General features: G+C 40.3%; 1 protein-coding gene across 5 annotated transcripts in view; it reads right to left on the bottom strand.

The window, feature by feature from the left end:
• LOC125456394 (MAP kinase-interacting serine/threonine-protein kinase 1-like) overlaps window positions 1-13,402 on the bottom strand; it is a 97,232-nt gene that overhangs the window by 61,744 nt on the left and 22,086 nt on the right. For 4 of the 5 annotated variants that reach the window (XM_059647992.1, XM_048539443.1, XM_048539446.1 and 1 more), the window contains 3 exons: window positions 5,449-5,550; window positions 2,334-2,431; window positions 166-245 (listed from right to left, as the gene is read on the bottom strand). In XM_059647992.1, the coding sequence (XP_059503975.1) occupies window positions 166-245; window positions 2,334-2,431; window positions 5,449-5,545 (275 nt within the window). In that variant the 5' untranslated portion in view covers window positions 5,546-5,550. Of the gene's footprint in view, window positions 1-165; window positions 246-2,333; window positions 2,432-5,448; window positions 5,551-9,900; window positions 10,015-13,402 lie in introns of those variants that run through there. The other variant, XM_059647991.1, reaches the window with a different exon arrangement.

The following is a 13,402-nucleotide window of genomic DNA, read 5'->3' on the forward strand; positions in this document are numbered from 1 at the left end:
AACAGAAGAGGAAGATAGATGTTAATAATTAAAAGGAAGTCAGAGAAATAAAGTGGTCTGCTAATTTACTTCAAGTGGATACTAATGTTTGTTAAACGCAGTAGTGTATCACTTCTCTCAGATATCACTGCTCATAGTTCCCGTTCTGCAGGATTTGAAGCTTACTGGCTTCCTTGACATTGGTATAAAGTCTCAACTTCACGGAACACTCTATTTCGGCTCAGATCTGTTTTCTTCTCAATTATCTGTAGGTGAGAACAAAAAGTGCTTTCAAATACTGTTCTAATCGTAACCATAATAAGCAAATGCAACTTTTTTTCTTGTTTTTCCATATCTTCTATATGTCTTAACAGAACTAACACAAGAGATTTTGAAAAATTCAAAATCATAGTTACTTTCCTCAGGCATAGATAGCATCAGTTCTGAAGACAAGTCAAAACAGGCTCAAAACTTTAGATTGTATCAGAGGTAATGGGAACTGCAGATGCTGGAGAATCCGAGATAACAAAGTGTGGAGCTGGATGAACACAGCAGGCCAAGCAGCATCTCAGGAGCACAAAAGTTGACGTTTTGGGCCTAGGCCCTTCATCAGAAAAGGGGAACGGGGAGAGGTTCTGAAATAAATAGTGGGGGGTGGGGGAGGTGGATCAAAGATGGATAGAGGAGGAGATAGGTGGAGAGGAGACAGGTCAAAGAGGCGGGGACGGAGCCTGTAGAGGTGAGTGTAGGTGGGGAGATAGGGAGGGGATAGGTCAGTCCAGGGAGGATGGACAGATCAAGGGGGCCAGGTGAGGTTAGTAGGTAGGAAATGGAGGTGCGGCTTGAGGAGGGGATAGGTGAGAGGAAGAACAGGGTAGGGGGGCGGAGACGAGCTGGGCTGGTTTTGGGATGCAGTGAGGGGAGGGGAGATTTTGAAGCTTGTGAAATCCACATTGATACCATTGGGCTGCAGGGTTCCCAAGCGGAATGAGTTGCTGTTCCTGCAACCTTCGGGTGGCATCGTTGTGGCACTGCAGGAGGTCCAGGATGGACATGTCGTCTAAGGAATGGGAGGGGGAGTTGAAATGGTTTGCAACTGGGAGGTGCAGTTGTTTAGTGCAAACCGAACGTAGTTTTCTGCAAAGTAATCCGCAAGCCTCCGCTTGGTTTCCCCAATGTAGAGGCCACAACGGGGAGTGTGGATGGAGTACACTACATTGGCGGATGTGCAGGTGAACATCTGCTTGATGTGGAAAGTCTTCTTGGGGCCTGGGATGGGGGCGAGGGAGGAGGTGTGGGGGCAGGTATAGCACTTCCTGTGGTTGCAGGCAAAAGTGCCGGGTGTGGTGGGGTTGGAGGGGAGAGCAGAGCAGACAAGGGACTCATGGAGAGACAGTGGTCCCTCTGGAAAGCAGACAACGGTGGGGATGGAGAAATGTCTTTGCTGGTGGCGTTGGATTGTAGATGGTGAAAGTGTCGGAGGATGGTGCGTTGGATCCGGAGGTTGGCAGGGTGGTATATGAGGATGAGGGGGATTCTCTTTTGGTAGTTAGTGCAAGGACAGGGTGTGAGGGATGAGTTGCGGGAAATGTGGGAGACAAAATCTCCCCTCCCCCCACTGCATCCCAAAACCAGCCCAGCTCATCCCCGCCTCCCTAACCTGTTCTTCCTCTCACCTATCTGCACCCGAATTTCCTACCTACTAACCTCATCCCGCCCCCCCTTGACCTGTCTGTCCTCCCTGGACTGACCTATCCCCACTCTACCTCCCCACCTACACTCACCTCTACAGGCTCCATCCCCGCCCCTTTAACTGTCTGTCTCCTCTCATCTTCTTCTCTGTCCATCTTCGATCCCCCTCCCCCTCTCTCCCTATTTATTTCAGAACCCTCCTCCCCCTCCCCCTTTTCTGAGAAAGGTCTCGGGCCGAAACGGCAGCTTTTGTGCTCCTAAGATGCTGCTCGGCCTGCTGTGTTCATCCAGCTCCAAACTTTATTATCTCAAAACTTTAGATATCTGTTCCACTCTCCACAGATGCTTCCAGACCTGCTAAGTTTCTCCACTATTCTTCATGTTTGTTTCAGATTTCCAGCATCCACAGTATTTTACCTTCATTATAACAATTGAGACTGTGTGTGCGCGCGCCATGGATCAGCACCTGAAGACTTTTGATTCAGCTGCTGGTGGTAGCACAGTGTCTGTACAAGCCCACATGAGACTGACAGTTTCAGACTAAGGCAAGTATAACTCCAACACAGAGACAGCTTTGAAAAGATGGGTTTTCAGTAGCCTCATCTCCCACTGCAAGCAATGTATCCCCAGTTAAGCAATAGCAGTAACATTTTGCTCTTTACCTTTACAGCATATTCTTTTCCACTGTGTAGATTGACACAGCCTCGGACCTTGGCGTACGATCCTTCACCTAGTTGTTCATCAGTCAATTTGTACAAATCTATCAATGCAATTAATGTTTTAATAAATAATTATTTCAGAATGGTCATAATCTGGTCATCACACTTAAGATGCTACCAAGGGAAACCATTAGTAAACTGATTAAAATGAAGTCAGAACATAGCCATAAGTCATTGGGAAAACAAGCAGTAGTAGCTTAGAGTAACTGTCAAAATGTTCAAAAATTCTACATTCATTGACCAGTATAAAATTTCTGAAATTTGATCAGCTACATATGTTAATTAATGCTTGGCTAACAAAGTGTGTGGGAATTCTGAATCTTACAGGTAAACCTTTATAGCATAAGGTCATTGAACATGATGTTCAAAATACAATGCTCCAATCAGCATCCAAGTATTTTGCTCAATTTTGATCAGCAAACTTAAAGAATATTTTCAAGGTGGTAGGAGAAATTTAGACAACCTATTTCTAAAATTAAAAGATGGACTTCTGAATTTGATGCTTGTAGGTATTCCAGCCAGGTTACCTGCTGTCATGGTACATCATGTCCCTTTGCCTTGTGCCATTCTCACACATTCACATCCATTCTATGATGTCCATCAGCCAACAATGCCTAGCTTAAGAACTGCTGATGTTGGAGTTAGATATAACTCAGTGTGGAGCTGGAGGAACACAGCAGACCCGGCAGCATCAGAGAAGCAGGAAAGCTGACATTTCAGGTTGGGGCCCTTCTGCTGCCCTTCATTTTGTCCTATGAAAGAGATCTTTACAGCTTTTCAGCTCCAAACAAATGGAATAAATAGAGACATTTTCTTTCCTGAATGTCATTTTTTAAGGGTTATTTTTGTTCTTGCAATTTCAAGAACCTCTTTCTTCATCTGATGATTTGTATACGGATTTTAAGCATACACCTCAGCTACCATTTTATTGTTCAAGTTGCAAAGCATACAGGTAAGTGGATAGAAAATAGTTTTATTTCCTGGTTACAAGCATGAATTACTTTGAAGTTTAATGAATAAAACTTGGAAAAAAAAAATCTGTATTTCAGTCTTGAAACACAAAAGCTTTCAAGCTGAGAAATGAGAAAGGTAAACTGAAAATGGCCCTTGACATGAAACTGTGACAGTAAAATAGGTAGATGTAGATTCCAAGTGATGAAAACAAGCTCTGTCTCTTCTTTTTCTTTAATGCTCTCTGAAAATAGGTGGGCTTGTTGTAGCTTTTCCACAAAAATCTCTGCGTTGACTTAGTCCCCCAGTTGATGAATTTAGCTTGACATAGTGATCCCATATTTTCTATTTCAGTCCTTAGTGAAGTATAGAAAGTCCCTGCAGATTTATTCCCCACTTTTTTTTATCATCTAAGTTTAATAATCTCTGGCAGTACTAGCCAACTACTCATCATTGCTTCTAGTTCATGGGTAAAGTACGAATGGGCGTGGAGGTGGTATTAAGGAAGAAAGGAGGAGGTCTGGTTGCAGAAAACTGGAGCCAAGGAGTACATGTAAATGAGTGGCCTGTACATTAGTGGCCCTTTTTGTCCAACAATTATGTGATTGTCAATTAGGTGACCAGATTGCAATCGTGAATGTTTGTGCAGAACTATTTGACCTCTGAAATGGAAGAAGCAGCCTTTTTCTCTACAGTACATCAAGTCTGAAAAAAAGATACTTTAACTTGCCCTCATTAATTTCTGTAAGCTGTAGCTTTTAACTAATAAACATAAACATTATCAGTGTGAACCTGTCGTTCTGTGCCTCCTACAAGCAGATGAAAGTACCTGGAGAAGGAAGGTTGAGATCAGCAGAACATGACAAGCCGATGGTATCATCTCAGCAAAATAAAATTTAAAACAGAACGAAAGAGGTGTGACCGGTGTCTCACTAAAAGCATTTCTACCTTTGGTAGGGTACAACTTTCACAGTCGTCTTTTCTGCTCGTGATACCCCTGAAATTTTTTCCATCTATTTGTATGAAATGGGGGAGTTTTAAAGGGGATTAAAGTTTTAACTAGAAGAATTATGTGTTGACAGTTCATAATTGTTTGCTTGTAGCTAGAATCGGTTTGCAGAAAGCAAATATTAATTCTTGTCGAGTCTGGGAACCTCGTCCATCCCGGCAAACTGGGGAATTTTATGCATATTTATAACATTAAGTTTCGTACTGAGTCCGGGAATAGAAATGCTTGATTTCAAGCGTGCTACCCCACTGAGACTTAACAATTGTCTATCTGGAAGCTTGACTCTCTGCATAGGAGCACGGATAGCATTTGAAGAGTTGCACAAAATCAAAACATAACATTATGAAAGACTTTCAAAGCTGTAAGTCAAAACATGGAAACAGGGAAGTTCTTCTGTCAGGCATAGGATTCAAAGAAAGAATAAAACATCTTAGTTCAGGGCTTTAACAGGTGCAAGAAATTTAGGCAATTTTTTTAAAAACTAAAGTGCTCATAGAATTATGGAACAGGTTACCATTAGGAAAGATGGCAGAGAAAACATTTACAGATTTTAAGATTCTGGGCTTTTGTTTCAGAGGTCAAGCTGGAGATATTAGGGACAGTCAGTTAGATGGAACAATGATAATCGTGTGCCCAAATCTTACTATGCATGTGACTGTGTATTTTGTATATATAATAAATTCCACTCACTAACTGTCCGAAGTTTATATTTTAAGCCATTTCATAAATGGAGTGACAATGAGCTAAGTATTAATCTTTTCCTGTCTGAAGAATCTATTTCTTTCAGTAGGATTTAAACATTTGACAAGGTTATATTTGACAGTAATGGATTTCACTTGCATCCAGTAGATAGCTTTTTCAATTTAATACCTTCAAATTTTATCAGACTGTGACACAAAATGAGCCTGTTCCTGAGCAAGTAGATAACTTCAGATCGAGAGTTATAGGAGTATGACACACACTGCAGGGATCCTCAATGACCCAACATTACATGGCATGGGGCTTTGTAACATTATCATAAAGGAGGTGTAGTAGGTAAAATTCTGGCACGTCAACCAACTCTGCTAAACAAATATTAGAATGAACCAAAATAAATACCATCAAACTTTCCAGTAAGGCTGCTCGTAGCCCTTGTTCTTCTCTTTTTCTTCTTCCGCTTTCCAATGTCAATAATATCAACCGGCTGGCTGGACATAATTTCTGTGAGGAAAAAAATTTAAATGTGCATGTAAAAATATTTATTGTTTTGATGATTATTCAAATATTATGAACTTCCCCTTTACCATTTCATCTCACTCTGTACACTGACTGAAAGGATATAAATTCTAGTAACATGAGCACTGAAACATTAAGTTCTACTATAACACAGAAATATCATTTATGGAATCCAAGATGTTGCAGACAACTGACAATCAATTATTCTTGATGATCAGAGAAAACTGTTTCTTCTCAAAAGCTTTGTATTTCATTAGTCATACCTCTATTTATTCAGATGCTGTGCTAGGACAAAGTGTGCTTTTTAATCTCAGAAAGATTAGCTCCAATGGACATTTTTGTTCTATCATTGGCAATTTAATACACTCACACCACCTCCTCTATCCAGCCCATTTTGTCACTGTTCTCACAAGCTCTGGATTAGAGATCTTTACAACCTACACCTATGACCAAAAGCTGGACAATTTACTCCTATTGTTCAAACTATCAGCGCCGTTTAATTGGCAGGCCCTACATTGACTCCTATTGTAAAGGCACCTTTACGGAAATAGGCAATCAAGACTGCCATCTCAGAAGGGGACAGAGACCAGTTTTGGTGACAAATATTTAGCGAGTTATATTTGCAACATCTCACAATGTGCCATTGATACTGCATAAGGGAAATGACAGCTAGAAGTATACTTCCCTTGCCAGAAACAAGCAAGTTGAGCAAACACATGGCTTCCCTAGGATTGTAGGCTATCACATGACTTAGTAAGTGCCACAGGTCAATTATGTCAAATACCTCAGTGTTCAGCAATTTCTCTTATCCTCATGCTCTGCCCTTGCTGCAGCCCAGTCGTCCCTAATATCTCACCTTCTGCAGGTCCTGCTTCTAATCTACCCTCTAAGATAGACGCAATGTCACTATCTGATTGTTGGGTGTGACTGTGAAATAAGTAATAAGAGTTGGGGACTTTGTCACGGCTTCCTTCTTGCAGTACTTTCACTCCCTCTCGGGTATCTGCAAAGTGAAAGTCACAGAGGCATGCTTGAACTGTGGTGCTAGTGTTGGGGGTTGGGAGGTATTAACATGTGCAGGCTTACACAATCTGCAGCTTGTTAATCAGAATAGAGTGTGAGAAGAAGGGGAAGTGGGATGTGAGAAGGCTAGTAGGTCTGAAAGGTACCATCAGCTTTGATGGATTCAGCGCCATCCATGGGATAAGGCATCCCATAATAGCCAGCACAGTCTCCACAGCAGTTAAGATACATTCAGAAAGCGAGAAGTAAGTGTAAGTCTAAGTGTATCAGTGAATGTTGTGCAATGTATTTAGCTGACGTGGCTCTTAAGATCAAATTTAGCTGATAGTGAACACAAAGTGAAGCTTACAGAATTGCTAAGTGTAACAGTGAGGTGAAGCCAAGTCCTCAAAGTGACTACTGGTGTTCACTCCCATGATTATTTGGTCCCACTGCTTGTTCACGGTGTTTAGATGACCTCCAGTCAATACATGTTTCCTGCCTCCCACCTCTTCCAATACAAGCTCCCATACAATGTCCAAAGTAGATACCACTCTCTCCCAGTTTGAGTCAACATCATCGTTTCCTCTGTTGCATTCGACTTCCTAAAAGCTTCAGCAATGCTACACCTACTCTTTAAGGGATCCAGACCAGTTTTAACTGACGCTCGCAAATTTTGACTTTGAGCCCATTCCAAAAAGCATACAGCAAAAGAACAGCACAACTAGCGGTGACTGCAAAATGTTCATATGCTGGGCACATTACCCTGTAAGGTCAGAGATTAAACTCACGTTAAAAACTTCCCATTCATTTTTGAGAATTACCCAGTTTAAACCTCATGACTCAAACGTTGCACTGTGCTCTGCGTATTTATAATGGCATGGTGGCTCAGTGGTTAGCACTGTTGCCTTACAGTGCCAGGGACCTGGGTTCGATTTCATCTTTGGGCAGCTGTCTGTGCAGAGTTTGCACATTCTCCCTATGTCTGCGTGGGTTTCCTCCCACAGTCCAAAGGTGTCCATGTTAAATCGCCCATAGTGTTCAGCAATATGCTGATTAGATGCGTTATAGAAGGATGGGTCTGGATGGGATGCTCTGAGGGTTGGTGTGGACTTGTTGGGCCGAAGGGCCTGTTGCCACACTGTAGGGATTCTATTCTATTAAACGTCGGAGATGGGAGTTAAAGACCGTCACTAAGCATTCACTCTGAATTTCCTTTTCTTGTTCCTGCTAAACTCATTCCCACTGTTCCAAAATGAGTACTCATTACATGATATCCCACTGCAAGTCATTCCTCTTCATTCCGCCACCCCCTGCACCCAACCCCCCACCCCCACCCCACCCCAGCTACCTGGTCTAGTTTTTGCTATTTGTAATTTTGTTTTTCACCTTTCAGCTCATCATGATAGCAAGTGTAGTGTTCATCAGCAGATTTAATCTCACCAATTATTTTAGCAATTTAACCAAATTTCTTCAAATAAGAGTTCATAAATCAGATGAAGACGCACTATTTTCCTGAACAGAAGGAAACAACAGCAAAGATAAAATCAGTTAAAGGAGGCTCAGAAAAAGCAAGGTAAACTACCTCCACTCTTAGATTCTCTTTCTAAACATTTCCACATCTCTCTTTTCCTTCAAAGTCTTTTGGTCCAATCCCTCTTTAGGTATCAAATTTTGTTTGACCATCCTCCTGAGAGACACTTTGGACATTTTACCACAATAAAAATGCGACATAATTACAAGTTGTTAAACTTGCTGTTGCAAAGCAACCTTTTAAACTAAAAAGCGGTGATAAAAACCAAAATCTAGGTAGGTGCAGTGAATCAAAAGAGTGGGAAAAGGCAACAGAGGTAGGAATTAATGTGGGAAATGATAAATAAACAACAGGAAGGAACAGAGAATACAGATCTAAAAACAAAATCAGCAGATAAGACCGGAAGTTATAAAAATCATAAAAAGGCAAAAAGTTAAGCCAGCGTATTTGAATGCATGTAGTGATGGAAAGAAAACAGACAGACTCGTAATACAAATTGTAATAAGTATGATCGATTGGCCATTAGTGAGATGAGGCTGCAGGATGATCTAAGTTGGAACACAAATATTGAAGAGTATGGAAATTTATGAAAGAGAAGCTATGAAAGAGTGGAGGAGTGGTTGTTAATTCAAGACAAAATTAGAACAAGAGATGGGGATGATCTGATTATCAGTATATAGAAGCAGCTTAGGTAGAAATGAACATACACGTAAACATATGAACGAGGAGTAGAAGACAATTCAGCCTCTCAAGCCTTCTCTGCCATTCATCTCAGCTTCAGCTTCAGCTTCAGCTTCAACTTCAATTTCATTCTCCTACCTACTCTCCATAACCCTTCAACCCAGCACGAATGAAAAAAATCTATCTACCTCGTCCTCAAGCTTACTCAATGTTATGACATCTACTCTACTTTGGATCGTGAATTTCAGAGACACAGTCTTTTGAGAGAAGTATGTACAACTAATTTCTGTTTTAAATCTGCTACCGCTTATCTTAAGATTATGACGTCTCATTCTTGATTGCGCAAAAGACAAAACACTATCTCTACATCTACTTTGACTTTAAGCATCCTATATACATCAATTAGATCTCCTTTCAATCTTCCAAACCCTAGAGTGTACAGGCCTAAAATACTTATAAGACAAACCCCTCATGATCTTGTGAGCCTCATTTGAACTGCCTCCAATACAATTACATCCCTCCTCAAGTAAGGGAACCAAAACTGTATGCAATATTCCAGGTGTGGTCTCACTAATGCCTTGTACAGCTGCAGCAACACTTCCTACTTTTATACTCCACATCTTTTGCAAAACAAAAACACCACAATTCCATTGGCCTTCCTCATTACCTGCTGCACCTACATTCAAGTTTTCTGCGATTTATTCATGAGCTTCCCTCTGCACTTAAGTTTCTCTCTACTTAGACAATAGGTTGCTTTCTAATCTTCCCACCAAAATGGATAGCCTCTCACTTCTCCATGTTAAACTCCATTTGCCAAATTTTGGCCCATATACTGAACCTAGCCATATCAATTTGCAAATTTCTTATTTCTTTAATTTAGTTAACTTCCCCATCTATTGTAGTGTCATCTGAAAATCTAGCTATAGAACCTTCTATCCCTGCATCCAAGTCATTAAAATCAATTGTAACCAGTTACACTTCCTCATCACATATCTTCAAAACACCAAGTACCCTTGGATGTTCGATTCTCAAACCTGGTTTCCCTGCAACCATTTCTCCATAATCACCCTCAAATCATACCTACTTGTCTATTTGAGCTGTCAACTCAGTAATTTTACCTCAAATGCAGGGGGAGATGGTTGAAGGTTGTTTCCTCAAACTGGAGGCCTGTAACTATTGGTGTGCTGCAGGGGTTGGTGCTGGAACCTTTGTTACTTGTTATTTACATAAATGATCTAGATGTGAACATACAAGGCATGATTAGTAAGTTTGTGGATGAGACAAAATTAGGAGGTTTTGTTGATAGCAAAAGGTGGGTCAAAAATTACAGAAGGAGCTTGATCAGATGGGGAAAGTGGGCTGAGAACTGGCAAATGCAATTCAACACAGCAAGCGTGAGGTGATGCATTTTGGAAAGTCAAACCAAAGTAGGACTGATACAGTAAACAGTCAGGTCCTGAGGAGTGTTGTAGAACAGCCAGACCTAGGAGTGTAAGTACGTAGTTCATTAAAAGCAGCATCACAGGGAGACAGGGTGGTGAAGGCGGCATTTAGCATTGAGTACAGCATTTGGGACATTATGTTACGGTTGTGCAAGTCATTGGCGAGGCCCTGTGGAGTACTGTGTACAGTTCTGGTCACTCTGTTATAGGAAAGACATCGTTAAACTGGAAAGTGTGCAAAGATGATTTACAACGATGTTGCCAAGTCTAGTAGGCCTGAGTTATAGGGAGAGCTTAACCAGGATAAGACTTTAAACCTTAGAACATTGAAGAATGAGGGGTGACTTATTGAGGAGTATAAAATCATGAGGGGCATAGACAGGATGAAAGCATGTAGTCTTTTTCCCTGGGATGGGGAAATCGAAAAGTAGATGACATAGGTTTAAGGTGAGAGGAGGTAGATTTAAGGACCTGAGGGGAAACTTCTTCATGCAGAGAGTGCTATGTAGATAGAATGGGTTGCCAGATGAAGTGGCAGGTACAACAGCAACACTTAAAAACATTTGTATAGGTGCATGAATGAGAAGGGTTTAGCCGGGTATGAACCAAATGTGGGCAACTAGAACTAGTTATGTGGGCACCATGGTCAGAACGGACCAGTTTGGACCAAAGGGCCTGTTCCTATGCTGTAATACTCTGTGACCTCTATGACTTTCACTATGACTATGAATGCTTTGTGCATCCAGATTGAAAACCTTCACATTTGTTCTATTATCAAATTTCATACTCTTGTACAATTCCCCGGTAACAAATCAGCCTCATCACTCATCTACACCTGTGCCTTTTCCTTTAACCAACAGGTTCCTGACCGTTTTCCTGTGATTTCACTTTGTTTCTTTTCCACTCTGTTTATGGTGAGCTGCCCCCCACCCCCAGCTCACCTCTCTGCAGTCGGTTTTAAGTCACTGGGTTCACCTCTCTGTATGCTGTATTAATTTACCAAATTAACTTAACTAAAGACACATAATGGGAGCTTGTCAAAAGGACACAGTGATTACCACAGGATTTTAACCAATATATAGACTGGAAAAAACAGACCGGATGAAGAATTCATCAAGTAGTTTCAGAACAATTTTGTAGACCAGCATGTACTAGAATCAACTGCAGGCCAAACCACACCCGGTTTTTAACCGATGAGATAGGATTAATTACTAACTCGACAGTGAAAGTACTCCCGTGTAGCAGTGATCGTAATATAACTAAATTTTACATTCATTTTAAAGGGACAGAACTATGAGTCCTAGACTACTATTTTGTTTAATAAAGGTAAATAGGAGGGCATGAAAGCAGAGTCAGTGAACTTAAACCAGCAATGAAGGTTAAGTAATAATAGAGACGAACTGACAAAACAGTTGATGGGATATTAAAAATAGCTGTTGGAATATATCTGTTCTGTGCTAAGAAAAATTTGAAGAGCTGTACCTCTGATGTTAAGTAAAAAAAGTCAAAGAAAATAATAAAGTCAAAAAGACATAACTCTGTAAACACAGGTGGCAGTTCAGAAAATTGGCCAGAACACAAACAAAACATCAAAATGTGGTTGGACGGAGGAATTAGGCTATGAAAGAAGTTTATAAATTATAATATAAAACAAAACATTTGGAGATATGTGATTTTTCAAAAGGACGTTAGGGTAACTTTGTTAGTATGAGAATAAATAAGATAGTACGAATTGATGTTGGATTGAATAATGCATATTCCATTTGGCTGCAGGAAGAAATAACAAGGGAATAAAGTCATTGCTGGGAGTAAGTGGTTCATGGCTCTCTGCAAATCTACATTCCAGGAAGAATAAAGACTGTAGGATGGAGGATAAATTGACCATGATTAACCAAAGAAGTTAAGGATATTATCAAATTTAAGAACAGTATCAAAGTGAAAGAAATAAAAACATACAATACGGGAAAGATCAGTGGTTAAAAAAAAATTGGGAAAGTTTTAAATGCCTACAAAAGATTACGAAAAAAATAAAATGGAGGAGGAGAAAATAAACTAGGAGGGTTAGTGAACAAGCAATATACAAACTGACAACATGGGCTTCTTTAAAGGAAGAGAGAGAGGCCAAAGCAAGCATTAGTCCCTTAAAGAATGAGGTAGGTGAAATAATAATGGGGATCCACACAGAGGAAATGAATAAATACTTTGCATCAGATTTCAATTTCTTTTACTTCTATCATTAATATATGTAAGGTACTGTATAAATAGCTACTTAACAAAATAAGAGTCCCCATTTTGAAGGTAGTATGTTGCACTGAATAAAGGATTGGCTAACTCATTGAAGACAGAATTTGAATTAAGGGGCATTTTTAAGCTGACAACCTATAACTAGTGGAGTTGCCACTGGGATCGCTGCTGGGAAGAGTGGTGGATGCAAATTCCATAGAAGATTACAAAAGAGATCCGGAAAATTTATGAATGGGATGAGGTCTACGGAGTTTGTCCCATTCTCCGGCCCTAGGTAGTAGCTCTTTCAAGAGCCAGTACTGACTCAATGGGCCTATTGGTGTCCTCCTATAAAATTTTATTGATATAATGGGCTGTTGAAAGTTACAGCATGGAGGGATTGAGGGCCTTCTTGCATAAGTCACAAAAAGATAGCATTTAAGTTCAGCAGGTGATTGAGAAATAAATGGAATGTTACCCCTTATTTCAAAAGGGAATGAGACTTAGAAATAGGGAGGCTTTATTAAAACTATACAAGACACTAGTCAAACGACACCTGTAATACAGCAATAGTTTTGGATCTCGTATGTAAAAGATGATGTATTGGTAGAGGATGCAGTACAGTTCACTAGGTTAATGCCAGTATGTAGGGATTTTTTTTTATTGAGAAGAGATTGAATAGGTTAGGTCAATACTGATTGGAGTTTAGAAGAATAAGAGGAGACTTAAATGAAAAATAAATAATATGTTAATATGCTAAAACAATTTTCCATTATTATTGGGAACGTTCAGGTAGTCATAGGGCAATGGATATGTTTTTCAGTAACGATGCTATGCCCGAACATCAGTTTCTCTGAGATAATCTGGCAGATAATGGAGGAGTACAAAAATCAATACCATTGCACTCTAACACATATCAAACAGATATTGAGGCCACATTATCCCATATCCATTA

Source organism: Stegostoma tigrinum, chromosome 8 (assembly GCF_030684315.1).
Source record: "Stegostoma tigrinum isolate sSteTig4 chromosome 8, sSteTig4.hap1, whole genome shotgun sequence".
Taxonomy (NCBI): domain Eukaryota; kingdom Metazoa; phylum Chordata; class Chondrichthyes; order Orectolobiformes; family Stegostomatidae; genus Stegostoma; species Stegostoma tigrinum.